Source organism: Pongo pygmaeus, chromosome 4 (assembly GCF_028885625.2).
Source record: "Pongo pygmaeus isolate AG05252 chromosome 4, NHGRI_mPonPyg2-v2.0_pri, whole genome shotgun sequence".
Taxonomy (NCBI): domain Eukaryota; kingdom Metazoa; phylum Chordata; class Mammalia; order Primates; family Hominidae; genus Pongo; species Pongo pygmaeus.
In genome coordinates, this window is record NC_072377.2 from 181,180,716 (window position 1) to 181,199,400 (window position 18,685).

Below are 18,685 nucleotides of genomic sequence, written 5' to 3' on the forward strand. Positions count from 1 at the left end.
ATCTTGGCTCACTGCAACCTCTGTCTCCTGGGTTCAAGCGATTCTGCTGCCACAGCCTCCCAAGTAGCTGGGATTTCAGGCACGCGCCACACCTGGCTAATTTTTTGTATTTTTAGTAGAGATGAGGTTTCACCGTGTTGGCCAGGGTGGTCTCAAACTCCTGGCCTCAGGCCATCCACCTACCTCAGCCTCCCAAAGTGCTGGGATTACAGGTGTGAACCACCGTGGCCGGCCAAAAAACTTTCTTTCATGTGGAAGAATTAGTTGGCAGCATGAGCCCAGATTGCATCATCCCATTAGGGGAAGCAGCCCCCAAACTTGTCTCCTTCTTCCCGGTCTTTCTCACACACTGCTGTAACCTCCCTCACATTTCTTGTCAGAAGGTTCTTCTCAAAACTGCCTGCCCATTTGCCTCCCCCAACCCCTAACAGCAGCCTCACATCCCTGATCAGTAACACTGTGATTCTGAGGTGCCAACAGGGCTGTCAGTGGCTTTACCAGCCCCTGGGTGATTACTGCAAAGGGCCCACAGGCCAGAGGCAGGGGGCAGGCATTTACCCCACCACCTACTCAGTATTAAGCCAGCCAAGCTGCTGCCTTCAGCTTGTGCCCGTGGGTGCCTGCAGCCCCTCTTGAAAGGTAGGCATGTCCAAATCGCTTACCTGGGGCTCGAGGCTTCTCCAACTCTAATCTAACCTTCCTTTCCAGCTTCCTCACAACGCCCATCCACCTCCATTCCAGCTGTTTGTCTCCACTTCTCCAACCACCCGTCCTGCCATCTCCTTCCAGCAGAAGCCTTCGTCTCCTTCATGGTCCTGCTTGAAATCACTTGCTGTTGGTTTAGCCCATCAACATCCTTGTTCCTGCCAGCCCAGGGTGGCTGTCCTGTAGCACTCCCCTGCTCAATGCACCTCCTTACCAGGCACTTCCTGGCAGCATCCATGACAATCCTGCTTACTGACTCTAGAAACAGAGGGAACTTCACCAGGGAGCTGGCACGGAGGAAAGAGTGTAGATTTGAGCCCCAGCCCAATTTACTTGTTGTATAATCTTGGACAAACCCACTATTCCCTGCCACAGGAAGGCCTGGAGAAGAAGGAAAAGAATGAAGCTGACTGGTGGGAATTCACTTTGGAACGTGAAGTGCTTTGCTCTTTGGAAGAACTGACATTCTCTGAAGCACCTTGCAGTTATGCCCACTGATGATTAACTTGCACTGGACAAGAAGTCATTTTTTTTTTTTAATTGGGAAACTCATGTAACAAACCTAAATTTATTGAAAATGAAATCAGTAACTAAGACTCTGCAGGCCCCACCCCAACCAGCACCAAGGCCTCTACTTGGTCTGGTCCCAGTTCTTTAAGCCCCAGAATGGACAACCATGTGAAGCAGCTCAGGTCAACTGCAGGGCCACATTCCCACACTGCAAACCCTCCACCCACCCTCAACTCACACACACCCTGGATCAGCAGGTCTAGGCTGAAAGAGAGAACAGTGAGGTTCCCAGGGTGGCAGGTGGGTATGACAGGCACCATACCCCAACCTGCTCAAAACCCTAAGTTAGCAAAGGAAGACAGAAGACTGGCTTGCCTGCCCATTCCCCTCCCCCGACCCCCAACAGCAGCCTCACATCCCTGATCAGTAACACTGTGATTCTGAGGTGCCAAGAGGAGGGGCTTTACCAGCCCCTGGGTGATGACTGCCAAAGAGCCCAGAGGCCAGAGAGAGAGGGCAGGAATTTGCCCCACCACCTGCTCAGTATTAGCCAAGCTGCTGCCTTCAGCTTGTGCCTGTGGGTACCTCCAGCCCCTCTCCCTTCCAGAACAGTTATGGCTGGAAACCAGTCCTCCTGACAGAAGAAGTCAGTTCCAGGAGGTCCTTTCTCCCCCAGCCTGGGAGGATGGGTTGTGACGCCCGGGACAGCTACACAAGCTTCTTGGCTTCAAAGAAGCTCTTGAGGTGCCGCATCTGCCAGACACCAATGGCCACGAGGATGAGGGTCTGCAGAATGGACCACCATAGCACCCGCTGGTTGGTGCTCTCACTGGTCTGCCGGAAGCGCTCCTCTCGCCACTGTAGGGGAATATAAGGTGAGCCTGAGTTGGCTGGAGCTGCTACAACTGCTGGATTCCCAGACCAAGAGGATGCCCAAGGTCAGCCAGCTTTGCCCAGGTTCCAGCCAAGTGCCTGCAAAGTGTCACTCTACCCGGGGACTATCTTTACCCTCAGGCAACCTACTCATTCTCCCAAGTCTGTTTCTTCATCTGTCAGGCATAGCCCTCACCTAGTCCTGCCCTGGTGCCTGAGAGAGAGGTAAGGTAGTTATGGTATCACCCCACGAGGCAGAGCTGTCCTGGAGCACACAGGAGTGGACTTGCTCTAAGCCCTCTGCCTAGGTCTCCCAGACTGCTCCTTGAAGATGGTGGACACAGGCTGTAAACTGGCAGGCTGGGGGCTGGATCTGGCCTTTGTGTATGTTTTGTTGGGCTCACACAGTGCACAGTCTTTTGTCAACATTTAAAACACAGGTAATTTGTGCAGCAGCAATAGAAAAAAATAAAAAATAAATTAAAATGTTCACATAAAAATGCTGACTATTTCCTCTTGAAAAAAATGGAACATCTGTAAACCCAGGGCTGGTATTTCTGCAAGGAGGCCCCCAGGTGACACTGAACAGTGGCTGTGCTTGTTTAGATGGGTCACTGCCCTACTAGTCCTTAAGGTCACAGATTCATTCATGGTACTCTCTGGTTCCTGGTCACCGGTAAGTTTGAGACCCTGGTCCTGGGAGCATGTGGACCCACTGAAACAGCACCCAAGAGTTGGTATCAAATCCTACTGTGCCATTCTGTGTGTAACTGTGATTTAGGGCAATGACAGCCTCTTATGAGTCTGTATCCTCAATTACAAGGTCGAGTTAGTAATACCCGCCCCACAACCTACAATGCAGTACAGATAAGTCCCTTGGAGGTCTCAGAATGAATTTAATGTGAAATTCCTGGCTGAGCCAGTGGGCAGCTTCTAGGGAGAAGCCCACTGCTCCCGGCCCAGTCACTCACCCGCTGGTAGTTCTGCTCTTTCTGGATCTGCTCCACTTGTTCCACCAGCTGTCGCACTCGTAGCTGCAACTCACTCAACTTGTCTTTAGCAGCAATTTCTGCATAGTCGTTGGCATGTTCACCTACCTGGATGTCCAGGTGAACTCTCTGAGGACAGACAAAGGAGATAAGGGAAATCTGGTAGCCCTGCTCCATCTTTCTGCCAGAGACTGACAGCTCATCCCCGACTTTCCTTCATCTGTTCATTTAGCCAAGAGACTGGGCCCTCTTCAGTGTCTTAGCCCCATGGGACTCTGGGCACACAAGCAAGTATTAAGCCTGGGCTGGTGCTCTGAGTGAGGCATATACAAAGAGCTCAGTCACTGTGTCCTGGATATCCACTGGAAACCCAGTGTTCTTAGGAGACACAAAATCTGACATAATCCTCTCATCCACAGCACCACCGGTCCCCCAGTCCTCACCAAAGGATGAAGGCTGAAACCTGCAAGTCTCACATGGGCCCACTTACCAGCATGCCTCCAGCAAAGAGGGAGAACTTGGTGGAATTGGAGTGAAGACAGATCTGGTGCTCGCCAGGGGTATGGGAGGTGAAAGTGAACCTGCCCTCGGAGCCATACTGCCGGGCCAGGATGACCTGGAGGAAGGTAACAAGCTTCAGTCAGTATTATGATAGGGATGGGAATGGAGGAAAACAGTGCTTAAGGCTCTAAGTACTGCAAAAGTTGACAGGCACAGCCTTTCGCACCTCACAACACTGAAAGATTCAAAGCTGGTCAGCAGCTATTGCCATATGCTTGTGTGAGAACGCTCTGGGGCAGGTGTTTAGAGTCTGAGAGTCTGACATCAGGGTGGCAAGTGACTGACTGCTCCTGGGAAGGGCTTTCCTTTATAGCTCATGCCCTTTCAACTTTTTTGGTGTGAGTTGTTTTTTGGGGGGTTCTTTTTTGTTTTTGTTTTTGAGACAGAGTCTCACTCTGTGGTCCCGGCTGGAGTGCAGTGACGCTATCTCAGCTCACTGCAGCCTCAGCCTCCCAGGTTCAAGCGATTATCGTGCCTTAGCCTCCCAAGTATCTGGGATTAGAGGTGTGCGCCACCACACCCGGCTAATTTTTTTTTGTATTTTTACTAGAGACGGGGTTTGCCAGACGGAGGCTGCCCAGGCCGGTCCTGAACTCCTGGCCTCAAGTGATCCACCCGCCTCGGCATCCCAAAGTGCTGGGATTACAAGCAAGAGCCACCACACCCCGTCATGAGTTTGTTTTTTAATGAAAAGTGACGGAAAGTGAGAGCTGAAGGGTTTTGCCGTTCGTTTTAATATCTTTACTTGTGAAGATTAAAAGCTGCTCATTTTGTGGGGAAAGTATCATGTTCTGTGAAATCTTAAAGTCTAGATGACTTTAAGAGTTGACAAAACTCTTTGATTTTTATCACCACAATTAATCCGCCCGTTTCACAGACCGGGAAACTGGTTCCGGGAAGGTAACTAACTTGGCAGGGTCAGGCAAGTCAGCAGGATATTCCCACAACATCAGCTGTCTCTCCTACTTTAGCAGATGCAGGAACTAGAAAAGGAAGTACCAGAGCCCGCCTAGCTGAGAGGCTGGCGGAGAGGAAGAGGGGGCGGGGGTTGGCTCACCTTGTCCTCTGGGTCCTTCACCTCCACAAACATGCCAAGCCCCGGGGTGGCCGGCTGGTACTCCTCCCGCTGCTTGTCATACAGCTGCGTCCGGTAGTTTCCTTGAGGGAAGCAGGGCGAGCCCAGGTCAGAGGAGCGCGAGGTGGCATGGGTTCCGCGACCGCCTGGGCACAGCGAGGCCGTCTCCTCCCGGCTCTAGAGAGCTGACTGTCTCGCATCCCCCACCCCAAGACCACGGTCACGTTCCAAACTCGCCCCTTCCTCCCCGCCCCCGCACCTATGACCATGGTCTCGTCCGGGATCTCCTCAATAAAGCACTTCTTCTCCGTCTCTCCGATGTGAAAGTAGAGCGCGCTTCCGCGCGTCGCCAGCCACAGCAGCAGCAGGAGGGCCCGCATCACTCTACCCAGCCCGGTTCCGGGCCAGGGCCGGACGACCAGCACGCCCAGCTCCACAGCCATCTTGCTCCCCCTGCCTGCGCAGCCGCAGCCGGCCGCGCCACGTCGCCCTGCCGCCGCCGCGGTGCCTGCCGGGACCGCGAGTTCCGCCGGGTGGACCACAAATCCCGAGACGTCCCGCGGCCCTGGCGCGGCAGTACCTGATTGGGGCGCGGCTTTTACCTGAGAGAGAGCGGGTGCCCTAGAATAAAAACTTATTTCCGTTGACTCTCTTCATGGCCTGGCAACTGACGATGTTACCAGTTTTTTATAGATGAAACTGAGGTCGTTTGTTTGAGGTCGCGGAGCGAATTGCGAACAGAGACCGGATTCGAACCTAAGATCCCTGACTTTCCTTGGCACAGCATCTACCACTCTTGATTAGCTTCTACCTTTAAAAATGAATTTAAAGAGAACGACCAAATAATGCACAAATGTATTATCAAAAAAGATTAAAAGAAAAAAAAGGCAAGGTCTCCCATACCACTTCTTTGTTCTCATACCCTGTCCACTCCTAAATCGGGTGTTACCCTCTCAAGCATTTCTCCGAACACACACACACACACACACACACACACACACACACACACACACAGCCTCTGCTGCCAGATCCCGACTGCAATGGCTCGTTACTATCAATTCTACAAAAATAGAAAGGATCATAAGAGAGTACTATGAGCAAATATAAGCCAACAAATTGGATAACGTAGATGAAATGGACAAATTCATAGAAATGCAAAACTGACTCAGAGTAGATAATATAATCTGAATAAACCTATAACTAGTGAGGAGATTGAATCAGTAATTAAAAAAAAAATCATCCTTACTTAATATAGTTAAGATGTCAATACTACCCAAAGCAATCTACAGATTTAATGCAATTCCTATCAAAATCCCAATGACATTTTTTGTAGAAACAGAGAAACTCATTGTACAATTCATATACTCTCAAGGGATTTTGATTAGCCAAAACAATCCTGAAAAAGAAGAATAAAGCTGAAGAACTCACACTTCCTGATTTCAAAACTTACTTCCAAGCTCCAGTCATCAAGACAGTGTGGTACTGGCATATAGACAGACATATAGACCAATGGAATACAATAGAGAGCCCCAAGATATGCCCTCTCATATATGGTCAAATAATTTTTAACAAGGAGACCAAGCCCATTCAATGCGGGGAGGAGGGACAGTCTTTCCAACAAATGGTGCTGGGAAAACTGGATATTCACATGCAAAAAAGTGAAGGTGGATCCTTCTCTAACGCCATAGATAAAAATTCACCCAAAAAGACCCAGAACTTTTAAAATCAAAGCATAAAACTCATAGAAAACATATGGCAAAGGCTTTACCACATCGGATTTGGCAACAGACTTCCTGGATATGACACTAAAGGCACAGGCAACAAAAGAAAAAATAGACAAATTGGACTTTATGAAAATTAAAACATTGTGTGCATCAAAAGACACTGTAGCAGAGTAAAGAGGCAATGCACAGAATGGGAGAAAATATTTGCAAATCATATATATCTGACAAAGGATTAATATCCAGAATATGCAGAGACTCCTAAAACTCAGCAACAAAATAAGAACAATCTCATTCAAAAATCACAACAAAGGACTTGAATAGACATTTCTCCAATGATCAACAAGTGGCCAGTGAGCACATGAAAAGATACTCAACATCACTAATCATTAGGGAAACACAAATCACAATGAGATAAAGAACAATGAGATACTACGTCATATACCCATTAAGATGGCCACTAGAAAAAAAAAAAGAAAAGAAAGAAACTACAAGCATTGGCAAGGATGTGGGGAAATTGAACCCTTGTGCACTGTTGGTGGGAATGTAAAATGGTACAGACACTGCAGAAAAGAGTATAATGATTCCCCAAAAAAGTAAAAATAGGCTGGGCGTGGTGGCTTACGCCTGTAATTCCAGCGCCTCGGGAGGCAGAAGCAGGAGGATTGCTTGAGCCCAGGAGTTCAAGACCAGTCGGGGCAACATGACGAAACCCCATCTCTACGAAAAATACAAAAATTAACTGGATCTCGTGTCATGCGCCTGTAGTCCCAGCTACTCAGGAGGCTGAGGCAAGAGGATTGCTTGAGCCTGGGAGGTCAAGGCTGCAGTGAGCTGTGATCATGCCACTGCACTCCAGCCTGGGTGACAGAGCAAGACACTGTCTGAAAATAAATAAAAATAGAATTACCATATGATTCAGCAATTCCATATCTAGATATATCCTCAAAATAATTAAAAGTAGGGTCTCAAAGAGATATTTGTACACATATGTTCGCAGCAGCATTATTCACAAGCAAAAAAAAAAAAAAATGGAAGCAACCCAGTTCTTCATCAGTAGATGAATGGATAAGCAAAATATGGTACATCCACACAATGGAAATCCTTTCAGCCTTAGAAAGGATGGGAATTCTGACACATGCTACAACATAGATGAACCTTGAAAAAACATTACGCTAAGTGGAATAAGCCAGACATAAAATGATAAATACTGGGTAATTCCATGTATATGAGGTACTAGAGTTGTTAAAATCACAGAGACAGAAAGCAGAGTGGTGGTTGCCAGGGACTGGAGGACAGGGAGAGTAGGAAGTTATTGTTTAATAGGTATAGAGTTTCAGTTTTCCAAGATAAAAACAGTTCTGTAGATGGATGGTGGTGAGAGTTGTATGGCAATATAATGTACTTAATCCCACTGAATTGTACACTTAAAAACAGTTAACTTTGGCCGGGCACGGTGGCTCACACTCGTAATCTCAGCACTTTGGGAGACCAAGGCGGGTGGATCACGAGGTCAGGAGATCGAGACCATCCTGGCTAACATGGTGAAACCCCATCTCTACTAAAAATACAAAAAATTAGCTAAGCGTGGTGGCGGGCGCCCGTAGTCCCAGCCACTCAGGAGGCTGAGGCAGGAGAATGGCGCGAACCTGGGAAGCGGAGCTTGTAATGAGCCGAGATCGCACCGCTGCACTCCAGCCTGGGCGACCGAGCGAGACTCCATCTCAAAAAAAAAAAAAAAAAAAAAAATTGGAAAGAATCCACTAAGTAATAGCCATTGTATGATATGCCACAGTTTGTTTCATCATTGAAGGACATCTGAGCTGTTTCCAGTTTGGCACTATTATAAATAAAAATGCACAGTGGTGGCCAGACTCGGCGGCTGTAATCCCAGCACTTTGGGAGGCCGAGGCGGGTGGATCACCTGATGTCAGGAGTTTGAGACCAGCCTGACCAACATGGTGAAACCCCATCTCTACTAAAAATACAAAAAGTAGCCAGGCATGCCACGCCTGTAATGCCAGCTACTCAGGAGGTGGAGGCAGGAGAATTGCTTGAACTGGGAAGTTCGAGGCTGCAGTGAGCCATAATGGCTCCAGTGCACTCTAGCCTGGGAGAAAGAAAGACCCTGCCTCTAAAAAATAAGTAAATAATAACAATGACAAACAAGCCTATGAAAATATGTTCATCATCATGTCATTAGAGAATTGTAAATTAAAGCAAAAATGACATACATACTAGTATGTATGCCCTGATTAGAATGGTCAAAATCTAGAGCACTGACAATACCAAATACTGGCAAGGATGTGGAGCAACAGGAATTCTCATTCATTGCTGGTGGGAATACAAAGCAGTATGGCCACTTTGGAAGACAGTTTGGCAATTTCTTACAAAGCTAAACATACTCTTATCATATGATCCAGTGACTGCACTCCTTGGTAATTACCCAAATGAAGTAAAAATTATGTCCACACAAAAACCCGCACACAGGCCGGGCGCGGTGGCTCACACCTGTAATCCCAGCACTTTGGGAGGTCGAGGCGGGCAGATCACGAGGTCAGGAGATCAAGACCATCCTGGCTAACATGGTGAAACCCCGTCTCTACTAAAAAAAAAAAATACAAAAAAATTAGCCGGGCGTGGTGGCAGGTTCCTGTGGTCCCGGCTACTCGGGAGGCTGAGGCAGGAGAATGGCGTGAACCCGGGAGGTGGAGCTTGCAGTGAGCTGAGATCGCGCCACTGCGCTCCAGCCTGGGCGACAGAGCGAGATTCCGTCTCAAAAAAAAGAAAACAAAAAAAAAAAACCCTGCACACAGGGCCGGGCATGGTGGCTCACACCTGTAATTCCAGCACTTTGGGAGGCCGAGGAGGGCGGATCAACTGAGGTCAGGAGTTTAGGACCAGCCTGGCCAACATGGTAAAACCCCATCTCTACTAAAAATACAAAAATTAGCCAGGTATGGTGGCAGGCACCTGTAATCCCAGCTACTTGAGAAGCTGAGGCAGGAGAATAACTTGAACCCGGGAGGTGGAGATTGCAGTTAGCCGAGATCGTGCCATTCTACTCCAGCCTGAGGGACAAGAGAGAGACTCTGTCTCCAAAAAAAAAAAAAAAAAAAAAAAAAAAAAAAAAAGAAAAAGAGACAATTTTATATAATACTACAATGTTGGATACATGTCAATATAATATACACTTGTCAAAACCATAGGATGTATAGCACCAGGAGTGACCCCTAGTGTAAACTGGACTTTGGATGATAATGATATGTCTATCCAGGTTCACTGATTGTAACAAATATACCACTCTTGAGTGGGATGCTGATATCAGGGAAGTTGTGTGTGAGGGGGTGGTGGGGTAGGGAGTATATGGGAAATCTCTGTGCTTTCCATTCAATTTTGCTGTGAACCTACAAGTGCTCCAAAAAATAAAGTCTATTTTTTAAAGACTATCTTTCCTCCATTGAATTGCTTTTGCACCTTTGTAAAAAATCAGATGGGCATATTTATGTGGGTCTGTTTCTGGGTTCTCTATTCTATCCCATTATCTATGTGTCTATCCTTCTACCAATAGCACACGGTCTTGATTACTGTAACTATATAATGTCTTGACATTGTGCAAGATGATTTCTCCCACTTTATTCTTCCTTTTCCAAAAAGTTTTAGTTATGGCCAGGTGTAGTAGTGTGCCTGTTGTCCCAGCTGCTTGAGAGGCTGAAGTGGAAGGATCACTTGAGCCCAGGAGTTCGAGGCTATAATGCACTAGGATTGCATCTGTGAACACCCAGTTTTTTCCAGCCTAGGCAACATAGTGAGACCCTATCGCTAATTTTATTGTATTTCTTTTTTTTTTTTTTTTTTTGAGATGGAGTCTCGCTCTGTCGCCCAGGCTGGAGTGCAGTGGCACAATCTCAGCTCACTGCAAGCTCTGCCTCCCAGGTTCTCGCCATTCCTCTGCCTCAGCCTCCCAAGTAGCTGGGAGTACAAGTATTTTTAGTAGAGAAGGGGTTTCACCGTGTTAGCCAGGATGGTCTCGATCTCCTGACCTCATGATCCGCCCGCCTCAGCCTCCCAAAGTGCTGGGATTACAGGCATAAGCCACTGCACCCAGCCTCATTTCATTTTTTGAGATGGAGTCTTGCTCTGTTGCCCAGCCTGGAGTACAGAGGAGAAATCTCAGCTCACTGCAACCTCTGCCTCCCAGGTTCGAGTGATTCTCCTGCCTCAGCCTCCCAAATAGCTGGGACTATAGGTGTGTGCCACCACGCCTGGTTAATTTTTGTATTTTTATTACAGATGGGGTTTCACCATGTTGGCCAGGCTGGTTTTCAGGAGGCTGACTCGCTCCTGACCTCAAGTGATTCACCATCCTCAGCCTCCCAAACTGCTGGGATTACAGGCATGAGCCACCATGCTTGGCCCCTTATCTCTAATTTTCTAAAATGTTTTAATTATGCTGGTGGAGCTTTGATAGAAATTGTGTTAAGCTGGTCAGGCATGCTGGCTCATGGCCTGTAATCTCAGAGCTTTGGGAAGCCAAGGCCAAAGGATTACTTGAGGCTAGGAGTTCAAGACCAGCCTGGGCAAAATCGCAAGATCCCGTCTGTACAACAAATTTTAAAGATCAGCTGGTTGTGGTGGCTCACACCTGTAATCTCAGCACTTTGGGAGTTCAAGGCAGGAGGACTGCTTGAAGCAGGCCTGGGCAGCAAAGCAAGATCTCATCTCTACCCCTGCCAAAAAAAAAAAAAATTAACTGGGCATGGGAGTGCATACCTGTAGTCTCAGTTAACTGGCAGACTGAGGTGGGAGGATTCCTTGATCCCAGGAGTTCAAGGCTGCAGTGAGCTATGATTATGCCACTGCATACAGAGCAAGACCCCAAGTCAAAAAAAAAAAAAAAAAAAGAAATTGTGTTAAACCTGTATACCAATTTGGAAATAATTTCCATTTTTACCATGTTAAATGTTCCACTCCATGAGCATGGTATGTCTCTGCATTTATTTGAATCTTCTGCTATATCTTTTATCAGAATTTTATAATTTTCAGCACACAGATATATGTTTTGTTAAGATTTTACCTAAGTAATTCTTTTTTTTCCAGAGTGATTGTAAATGGTATTGTGTTTTTAATTTTGGTTTCCTCATGTTTATTGTTATATTTATATAGAAATGTGATTAATTTATGTGTGTTTCTCTTGTATACTGCAAACTTGCTTAACTCCTTTATTAGTTCTAGGGGATTTTTGTAGATTCCCTGGGATTTTTGTATAGAAAATCATGTCATCTACAAATAAGGACAGTTTTCTTTTTCTTTCCAATCTGCATGTCTTTTATTTCTTTTTTTCTAGTCTCATTACAGTTGCTAGAACTTCAATCTCTCTCCATGTTTACACTTTTTAAAATGTCATTGCCTTAATTTGGGTCCCTTCCCTCCCTCCCTCCCTTCCTCCCTTCTAGATAGAGTTTAGCTATTGTCGTCCAGGCTGGAGTGCAGTGGCGCCATCTCAGCTCACTGCAAGCTCCGCCTCCCAGGTTCAAGCGATTCTCCTGCCTCAGCCTCCTGAGTAGCTGGGACTACAGGCGCCCACCACCACGTCCGGCTAATTTTTTCTATTTTTAGTAGAGACAGGGTTTCACCGTGTTAGCCAGGATGGTCTCGATCTCCTGACCTCCTGATCCGCCCGCCTCGGCCTCCCAAAGTGCTGGGATTATAGGCGTGAGCCACCGCGCCTGGCCTGCTTTCTTGTAGTTTTTAGCATATATGTCTAGTACATTTTTGCTAGATTTATACCTACATATTTTACCTTTTAGGGTTATTGTAAATAGTATTGCACTTTAAATTGCTGTGTTCATGTGTGAATTGCTAGTATACAGATATACAATTGGCTTTTTTCTTTGTCTTATATCCTGCAAACTTGTTAAACTCATTTATTAGTTCTAGGAATATTCTGTAGATTTTTTGAGATTTTCAATGTAGATAATCATGGCATATGCAAATAGAGACAGTTATTTCCTCCTTTCTTCTCCTTTCTTTTTTTTTTCTTAGACATGGGGTGTGGAGACAAAGTGACTCCATCTTGGATGCTAACCTGCCATGTTGATTTTTGATTAGTCCCAGTCCCAGGAATGCCTCCTGATTCCTACTTTATTTACTGTCCTTAGTGTCCCTAGTTTACATGTCAACCTTGATGTTATCACACAAATTATAGGCGATTATGCATATAGCATTCTTGCCTGTTCTGGAGGGTTGCCTCCCTGGAACACATATCCTCTTTTCCTGTTGAGAGGTGACAGCGTGCTGGCAGTCCTCACAGCCCTCGCTCGCTCTCAGCGCCTCCTCTGCTTGGGCTCCCACTTTGGCGGCACTTGAGGAGCCCTTCAGCCCACCGCTGCACTGTGGGAGCCCCTTTCTGGGCTGGCCAAGGCCGGAGCCGGCTCCCTCAGCTTGCAGGGAGGTGTGGAGGGAGAGGCGCGAGCGGGAACCGGGGCTGCGTGCGGCGCTTGCGGGCCAGATGGAGTTCCGGGTGGGCGTGGGCTTGGCGGGCCCGTACTCGGAGCAGCCGGCCAGCCCTGCCGGCCCCGGGGCAATGAGGGCTTAGCACCCGGGCCAGCGGCTGCGGAGGGTGTACTGGGTCCCCCAGCAGTGCCAGCCCACAGGCGCTGCTCTCGATTTCTCACGGGACCTTAGCTGCCTTCCCGCTGGGCAGGGCTGGGGACCTGCAGCCCACCATGCCTGAGCCTCCCACCCCCTCCATAGGCTCCTGTGCCGCCGGAGCCTCCCCAATGAGCGCCGCTCCCTGCTCCACGGCGCCCAGTCCCATCGACCACCCAAGAGCTGAGGAGTGCAAGCACATGGCGCTGGACTGGCAGGCAGCGCCACCTGCAGCCCCTGTGCGGGATCCACTGGGTGAAGCCAGCTGGGCTCCTGAGTCTGGTGGGGACGTGGAGAACCTTTATGTCTAGCTCAGGGATTGTAAATACACCAATTGGCACTCTGTATCTAGCTCAAGGTTTGTAAACACACCAATCAGCACCCTGTGTCTAGCTCAGGGTTTGTGAATGCACCAATGGACACTCTGTATCTAGCTACTCTGGTGGGACCTTGGAGAACCTTTGTGTGGACACTCTGTATCTAGCTAATATGGTGGGGATGTGGAGAACCTTTGTGTCTAGCTCAGAGATTATAAACGCACCAATCAGTGCCCTGTCAAAACAGACCACTGGGCTCTACCAATCAGCAGGATGTGGGTGGGGCCAGATAAGAGAATAAAAGCAGGCTGCCCGAGCCAGCAGTGGCAACCCGCTGGGGTCCTCTTCCACACTGTGGAAGCCTTGTTCTTTTGCTCTTTGCAATAAATCTTGCTACTGCTCACCCTTTGGGTCCACGCTGCTTTTATGAGCTGTAACACTCACCGCGAAGGTCTGCAGCTTCACTCTTGAAGCCAGCGAGACCACAAGCCCACCGGGAGGAACCAACAACTCCAGACGCGCCGTTTTAAGAGCTGTAACACTCACCGCGAAGGTCTGCAGCTTCACTCCTGAGCCAGCGAGACCACGAGCCCACCGGGAGGAACGAACAACTCCAGATGCGCTGCCTTAAGAGCTGTAACACTCACCGCGAAGATCTGCAGCTTCACTCCTGAGCCAGAGAGACCACGAACCCACCAGAAGGAAGAAACTCCGAACACATCCGAACATCAGAAGGAACAAACTCCAGACTCGCCACCTTAAGAGCTGTAACACTCACTGCGAGGGTCTGCGGCTTCATTCTTGAAGTCAGTGAGACCAAGAACCCACCAATTCCGGAGACACTGTGACATATAAGCCCTGGGTCTGGGGAGTAATTGTGGAGATCTACCTGTTTTGCATCTTCCCAAGACCATGCTTCTACCTGTAAGTTCCCTAATAAATCACCCAATACCGACAAACTGGATTTGTGTGCCTCCTTCTTTGATTCCCTGGCTCTTTTGGCATTTGGAGGTCGTTTTGCATATAAGGCCCTTTCATGGAACACAGGGTCTCACTCTGTCACCCAGGCTGGAATGCAGTGGCGCCATCATAGCTCCAACTCCAGCTTCAAACTCCTGGGCTCAAGGGATCCTCCTGCCACAGCCTCCTGAGTCTCAGCTGTTAGAGGAGCATGCCACCACACCCAGGTAATTTTTTTTTTTTTTAACCAGAGATGGAGTCCCTCTGTGTTGCCCAGGCTGGTCTCAAATTCCTAGCCTCAAGTGATCCTCCTGCCTTGGTCTCCCAAAGGGCCAGGGTTACAGTCATAAGCCACCACATCCAGCCCTATGTCTTCCTTTCTAATCTATATGCCTTTATTTCCTTTTTCCTGCACTACAACTATAGCTATAACTTCCAGTACTATGTTGAATAGCAGTGGTGAGAGCAGACCTCCCTGCCTTAATGCTAATTTTAGGAGGAAAGCCTTCAGATTTTCACCATTAAGAATAATGTGAGGTCAGGCACGGTGGCTCATGCCTATGATCTCAACACTTTGGGAGGCCAAGGTGGGCCCATCACTTGAGGTCAGGAGTTCGAGATGAGCCTGGGCAACATGGTGAAAACCCGTCTCTACTAAAAATACAAAAAATTAGTCAGGCATCATGGCACATGCCTGTGATCTCAGCTACTTGGGAGGCTGAGGTGGGTGGATTACTTGAGCCCAGAAGGTCAAAGCTGCAGTGAGCCGTGATCACACCACTGCACTCCAGCTTGGGCGACAAAATGAAACTCTGTCTCAAAAAAAAAAAAAAAAAGTGAGCTGTAGCTTTTTTATAAATGCTTTTTTTCCAAGTTGAGGAATTTTCTCTCTATCCCCATTTTTTAAGAGGGTTTTTTTTTTTTTTTTTTGCCATGAATGCATGTTGAATTTAGTCAAATGCTCTTTTTTTTTTTTTTTTTTTGCATTGATATGATTGTGTGATTTTTCTTCCTTAGGCTGTCAATATGGTGGATTACAGTGATTAATCTTTGAATATTGAAATAGTCCTTCATCCCTAGAATAAATCCCCACCCAGGTCATGGTATATAATACTTTTTATATATAGCTGAATTTGTTATGGTAATAACTATGCTAATATGTTAAGGATTCTTTTATCTAAATGCTATTAGTCTTCAGTTTTGTTACACTGTTTTTGTCTGCCTTTGGTATCAGGGTGTTTGTTACTAGCTTCATAAAATGAATTGAGAAGTATTTCCTCCTCTTCTATTTTCTGGAAGAAATTATGTAGAATTGATGTCGTCAATTTCTTTTTTTTTTTTTTTTTTGAGACGAGTCTCGCTCTGTTGCCCAGGCTGGAGTCCAGTCCAGTAGCGTGACCTCGCTCACTGCAAGCTCCGCCTCCTGGGTTCATGCCATTCTCCTGCCTCAGCCTCCCGAGTAGCTGGGACTACAGGTGCCCGCCACCACGCCTCGCTGTTTTTTTTTTTTTTTTGTATTTTTAGTAGAGACGGGGTTTCACCATGTTAGCCAGGATGGTCTCAATCTGCTGACCTCGTGATCTGCCCACCTCGGCCTCCCAAAGTGCTGGGATTACAGGCGTGAGCCACTGCGCCTGGCCGAATTGATGTCAATTTCATCTGAAAAGTGTGGTAGAGGCCGGGCGCAGTGGCTCACGCCTGTAATCCCAGCACTTTGGGAGGCCGAGGTGGGCAGATCACCTGAGGTCAGGAGTTCGAGACCTGCCTGACCAACATGGAGAAACCCTGTTTCTACTAAAAATACAAAATTAGCCAGTGTGGTGGCACATGCCTGTAATCCCAGCTACTCGGGAGGCTGAGGCAGGAGAATTACTTTAACCTGGGAAGCAGAGGTTTGGTGAGCTGAGAAGGCGCCTTTGCATTCTAGCCTGGGCAACAAGAGCGAAACTCCGTCTCAAAAAAAAAAAAAAAAAAAAGTATGGTAGAATGCTCCAGTGAAATCATCTGGGCCTTGAAATTTCCTTTTGGGGAGTGTTTTAATTATGAATTAAATTTCCTTAATAGCTATAGGTCTATTGAAAGTATACTTCATACTGGTAAGTTGTGATAGTGTGTGCTTTTTGAGTAATTGATCTATTTTGCCTAAATTGTTACATTTATGTATGTAGGGGTTCAGTCAGGATGGTGGGGAAAATTATAAAATAAAACACAAACCTTCTTGGAAGGCCAAAAGGTTTTTGCATAGCTTCAGATAGTTTGGCTGAAAGCGGCCTAATCCTCTTTGAGCCATAGCAAGAGTAATTAACATAGGAATGTAGAGGAGTCTATCTAAATAGCTTGTTTACTCATGTGGTTCTAAAAGTAACCTTTAATCATTTGTGGGCAGGATGGCACTCTGGGGGAGGCGGGGGAAGGCGACCAGGTTGATTACCCTCTAATGGTGTTTACTTGAGACTTTTGCTGTGTTTAATGTGTGCTAAGTAAATGCCAAGAAGGCCAGCGAGTAGGAGGTGGGGAGTCGGGGTCACGTCTCAACTGTTTACAGCACTCTCCTGGAAGTCTGTAGGGGGCCTGGACAATCGGCCTGACTGACCAGCAGAATATCTGTTTCAGTGTACGTTATTCATCCATCGTTGAGTTGAGGTCTGCGGCACACACCCCCACATATGTATGTGAAATTGTCCATGGAATTATTCTCTTATGATCCTTCTGATGTGGGCAGGGTCTGTACTGATGTCACCCGTTTCATTACTGGTACCGGTGATTTATGTCTTCTTTTTTCTTCATCAGTCTTGTAAGAGGTTTGTCAATTTTATCAGTCTTTTCAAAGAATCAGCTTTTTGTGTCATTGATTTTCTCTGTTGCTTTTCTGTTTTCAATTTCATTGGTTTCTGCTTGTTATTTTTTCCTTTTCTGCTTGCTTTGGATTTAGTTTGTTCTTCTTTTTCTAGTGACTTGAAGTAGGAGTTTGTGGGGTTTTTTTGTTGTTTTGTTTTGTTTTGATTTTTGAGACAAGGTCTCACTCTGTCACCCAGGATGGAGTACAGTAACAAGATCTCGGCCCATCGCAGCCTCCACCTCCCAGGTTCAAGCAATTCTCCTGCCTCACCCTCCCAAGTAGCTGGGATTACAAGCATGTGTCAGCACGCTCTGCTAATTTTTGTATTTTTAGTAGAGATGGGGTTTCATCATGTTGCCCAGGCTGGTCTTGAACCCCTGACCTCAGGTGATCTGCCCTCTTCAGCCTCCCAAAGTGCTGAGATTACAGGCATGAGCCACTGCACCCGGCCAGAAGTAGTTTAGATTATTGATTTGAGACTCCTCTTTTAGTTAGGATTTTGGTTGTACCTAGCCGGAGGAATGGAGAAAAGTATGTCTATATCATCTTCTCAGAAGCAGAAGTACTAAACTATCAGGTATGTTTTAAAGAACAAAATTATTACAAATAAAATTAAATCCTTATTCTCTCCATCCCTTTCCAGATGCAGCTACTTTAATAATTTTGATTTATATCTATTCCACTAATAAGGAATTTTAAAAATAGGCCGGGCGTGGTGGCTCACACATGTAATCCCAGCACTTTGGAAGGCTGAAGCAGGAGAGCTGCTTGAGCTCAGCAGTTCACAACCAGACTGGGCAACGTGGTGAAACCCTGTCTCTACAAAAAAAACACAAAAATTAGCCAGGTGTTGTGGCTCGCACCTGTAGTCCCAACTACTTAGCCAGGCGTGGTGGCACATTCCTGTCGTCCCAGCTACTTAGGAGGCTGAAGTGGGAGGATTGCTTGAGCCCAGGAGGTCAAGGCTGCAGTGAGCTGTGATTGTGCCACTGTACTCTAGCCTGGGTGACAGTGAGACCTGCCTCAATAAATAAATAAATAAATAAAAATTAAAAGAAATAAATTATGGACCAGGTGCAGTGGCTCACGCCTGTAATCCCAACACTTTGGGAGGCCAAGGTAGGTGGATCACCTGAGGTCAGGAGTTTGAGACCAGCCTGACCAACATGGTAATGCCCCCGTTTCTACTAAAAATACAAAAATTAGCCAGGCATGATAGCACACACTTGTAATCTCAGCTACTCCGGAGCCCGAGGCAGGAGAATCACTTGAACCCGGGAGGCGGAGGTTGCAGTGAGCTGAGATCGTGCCACTGCACTCCAGCCTTGGTGACAGAGTGACACCCTGTCTCAAAAAAATAAATTATGGCACACTTCTGTAATTAAATATTATATAGCCATGAAAAAAGAATGGCTATCTGGTTATCAGTAAGAAATTGGTAACTATGCTTGCTTATATAAAAGAGGAACAGGGGTTTGGGGAGC

General features: G+C 47.0%; 2 protein-coding genes across 2 annotated transcripts in view; one reads left to right on the forward strand and one right to left on the reverse strand.

Annotated features, from left to right (window-relative positions):
• The window catches only part of LOC129036305 (SUMO-interacting motif-containing protein 1-like), a 61,396-nt gene extending 59,550 nt beyond the window's left edge, over positions 1–1,846 (forward strand). The window contains exon 5 of the mRNA XM_063665619.1: positions 709–1,846. Within this exon, the coding sequence (XP_063521689.1) occupies positions 709–891 (183 nt within the window). The 3' untranslated portion in view covers positions 892–1,846. The remainder of the gene's footprint in view (positions 1–708) is intronic.
• Positions 1,262–6,532, reverse strand: TMED9 (transmembrane p24 trafficking protein 9). Its single transcript, XM_054487213.2, has 5 exons — positions 4,973–6,532; positions 4,696–4,796; positions 3,568–3,693; positions 3,060–3,206; positions 1,262–2,073 (listed from the first exon to the last, which is right to left on the reverse strand). The coding sequence occupies exons 1-5, from the start codon at positions 5,154–5,156 to the stop codon at positions 1,924–1,926; spliced, it is 708 nt and encodes a 235-aa protein (XP_054343188.1). The 5' UTR covers positions 5,157–6,532; the 3' UTR covers positions 1,262–1,923.
• Positions 6,533–18,685: the final 12,153 nt, after the last annotated feature.